Source organism: Nanorana parkeri, unplaced genomic scaffold, assembly GCF_000935625.1.
Source record: "Nanorana parkeri isolate BGI_ZX_2015 unplaced genomic scaffold, ASM93562v1 scaffold1586, whole genome shotgun sequence".
Taxonomy (NCBI): domain Eukaryota; kingdom Metazoa; phylum Chordata; class Amphibia; order Anura; family Dicroglossidae; genus Nanorana; species Nanorana parkeri.
In genome coordinates this window covers 80,035-83,224 of record NW_017307854.1, presented here as the reverse complement: position 1 = coordinate 83,224, position 3,190 = coordinate 80,035, and the positions used below count along the sequence as shown (strand labels likewise).

General features: G+C 47.7%; 1 protein-coding gene across 1 annotated transcript in view; it reads left to right on the top strand.

Annotated features, from left to right (window-relative positions):
* Positions 1-3,190, top strand: part of NFKBID (NFKB inhibitor delta) — a 17,789-nt gene that overhangs the window by 7,071 nt on the left and 7,528 nt on the right. Inside the window, exons 3-5 of the mRNA XM_018570730.1 lie at positions 26-76; positions 1,894-1,930; positions 2,733-2,929. Of these exons, the coding sequence (XP_018426232.1) occupies positions 26-76; positions 1,894-1,930; positions 2,733-2,929 (285 nt within the window). The remainder of the gene's footprint in view (positions 1-25; positions 77-1,893; positions 1,931-2,732; positions 2,930-3,190) is intronic.

Here is a 3,190-nt window from a genome sequence, read left to right as displayed (position 1 = left end):
ATTCTGTTCACCTTCCCCTTCGCAGACGGTGAAGAAGCTGCTTGAACAGAAGCGCCAACAGCACAACACAAACCAAGTAAGTCTTAAATTCACAAAGTTAAGGGTAGGGAGGGGTAACAATGGACTTCTGTGAACTCTGACACCCTGAAAGGGCAGTAAGTGAAGGGTAGGGAGGGGAGCCAATGGACTTCTATGAACTCTGAGACCCTGAAAGGGCAGTAAGTGAAGGGTAGGGAGGGGAGCCAATGGACTTCTATGAACTCTGAAACCCTGAAAGGGCAGTAAGTGAAGGGTAGGCAGGGGAGCCAGTGGACTTCTATGAACTCTGAAACCCTGAAAGGGCAGTTGGTGAAGGGTAGGCAGGGGAGCCAATGGACTTCTATGAATTCTGAAACCCTGAAAGAGCAGTAAGTGAAGGGTAGGCAGGGGAGCCAATGGACTTCTATGAACTCTGAAACCCTGAAAGGGCAGTAAGTGAAGGGTAGGCAGGGGAGCCAGTGGACTTCTATGAACTCTGAAACCCTGAAAGGGCAGTAAGTGAAGGGTAGGGAGGGGAGCCAATGGACTTCTATGAACTCTGAGACCCTGAAAGGGCAGTAAGTGAAGGGTAGGGAGGGGAGCCAACGGACTTCTATGAACTCTGAAACCCTGAAAGGGCAGTAAGTGAAGGGTAGGCAGGGGAGCCAGTGGACTTCTATGAACTCTGAAACCCTGAAAGGGCAGTAAGTGAAGGGTAGGCAGGGGAGCCAGTGGACTTCTATGAATTCTGAAACCCTGAAAGGGCAGTAAGTGAAGGGTAGGGAGGGGAGCCAATGGACTTCTATGAACTCTGAGACTCTGAAAGGGCAGTTGGTGAAGGGTAGGGAGGGGAGCCAATGGACTTCTATGAACTCTGAGACCCTGAAAGGGCAGTAAGTGAAGGGTAGGGAGGGGAACCAAATGGACTCCTATGAACTCTGAAAGAAGAGAAAACGGCAGCCATGCCCATCGCAAACCGAGCCAATCAGAGCGTTTAATAACCAATAGAGTTGATCCCAAAATTTGGTTGGTATTACATTTGGACAGATTTCAGGGAATGTAAATGTCCCAAACCAAATTTGGATTTCAGTGTTATTTTTGGCACTTTTTGATTCCCAAAAGGCTTCTGGGAGGAAGAGATCAAAGATTGCGCCAAAGGCCACCTTATATCTGCTTCTGCTTTTTTCTGGGCACCTCTAGCTTGACTGCCAGTCCTACCAGGTCCCCCCATTCTGTCTCAGTAGAGGACATGGCTCAGTCTGTTTTTCTTTGCCCTCATCCTCTTGTATGGCTATCAGGAGCTTCCTAAATTCTACACGACCATTTTGCATCATTTGCTGCTCTTTAGTACACACTTTTTGGACCCTGGTGTGGATTCTTATTGGTTTAAATGGGACTTTCGGTTGAGAATTTTTGAAATTTGAGGGTTTGCAATTTTTTTTCAAAAAGGTCACCCAAACCACAGCTGATTGAACTTTTCAGAAGTTCACTCATCTCGACTAACCAACATCTCATGGTTCTTTGGCTTTGCTTTTCCGGGTTCATATAATGGAGGTCTTGTAGGCTAAGCCTGGAGTGGGAAGGTCCATCTGGCTTCACCCCTGACCCCGGAGTGCCATTTTATTATTATTTTTTCCTGGGCGGTGATAATTGCCGTCCTTTACCTTTTACAGTATTTATATAGAACCTGGCCATAAAAAGTATATGAAACTCGCAGATACACAAACAAAACTATCAGTAAAGGGGCAAGGAGGGTGACGTTGTTTTGTGCAGCTGCTCATTGTCTGCGGAGCTCAAAGCTGCAATCTGAATTTCAAAAGTAAAAGTCAATCATGAAGATTATTGATCTGATCCATGAATTGTCTTTTCTTTAAGATCTCCGCTCCCCTGGTTGAGTACAGTCAGGAATCAGGTGAGTACCCAATTACCTACAGATGGGTCATCATTATATACCACACATCCCTTCTGATATCTCTCTTCCCCTCTCTCTCGCTCCCCCCTCTTTTTCTCCTCTCTCTCTTTCTCTCTCCTTCTCTCTCTCCTCTCTCTCGCTCTCTCTCAACCCTTCTCTCTCTCTCCTCTCTCTCTCTCTTCCTCCCTCTCTCTCTTGCCCCTCCCTCTCTCTCTCTCCCCTCCCTCTCTCTCTCCCCTCCCTCTCTCTTCCCTCCCTCTCTCTCTCTTCCTGCAAGTGCAGGAAAATACCCGTTGATCCTGCCAGATATCCGGTGCCCTTGTAACTTCCTGCAGACTGAACTGAAATCTGAAACAATGTTATGAGCTTCCCCAGTTAACATCTGTGAACTTCAGAGGACGGTTTCCTATGTAATGGAGATAAGGAGAGGAGGAGGTATTCGCTGTCCATATAGGAGAGCAGCCTGGGGTGACAATGCACATCCAAGTGTTGTCCCCCTAGGACAGGAAGTGTGTTACTGGCAGGATCACCATGTGAAAATAAAGACCAAAAATGCCGCCACTAGGAAGGTAGGCTGCACTAGATTACATTTTGTAGGTTTAGATACACTTTATCTCCCTAATAATATGCTTTCCCTCACCTGGACGGTCACTGCGCCTCTCTCATTCATTCTTTCTGTTACCACTGAACAATCTCTTTGCCTGATGGTTCTCTCTCCTGTTTGTTCTCTTGTCACCGATTGGCTGAGATCATCAGATTTTAAGGCCGAATGATGATTAATATTTCGTTGTCACTCTTCTAGGTGCCGTTAGTACGTCATTTGTTCACCACAGCCCCGTCCAGCAGGAGGATGAGCCCCATGTCTTCCAAAGACCCACCACGCACTATGCTTACCCCCCGCCGGAGGACTTGTACGGACCCGGTGCAATGTACAGCCATGACGGCAGATGGGATGAGATTGGAAGGACTGAAGCTCAAGCTCTGGAGCCAGACTTAGGGGTGAGCCACCAGATCAACAGCATGGGGGGTGCGCTGATCTGTAACCAGCATTCACGGGGACCTTTTAGCCCAAATTAATTAAATAAAACAATAAAAAATAAAATACTACTAATGGGTAAAATGGTATTAAAATTATTATCTGTCAATCCCGTGCGGAGCAGAAGCCAGACTGAGAGTAGCAAGATCCCCACTGTGATCCACCATGCTAAGCAGGGGGCATCCAGAGGCCAAGGGGCCCCCGGGGGGGGGACCGGGGGCCCA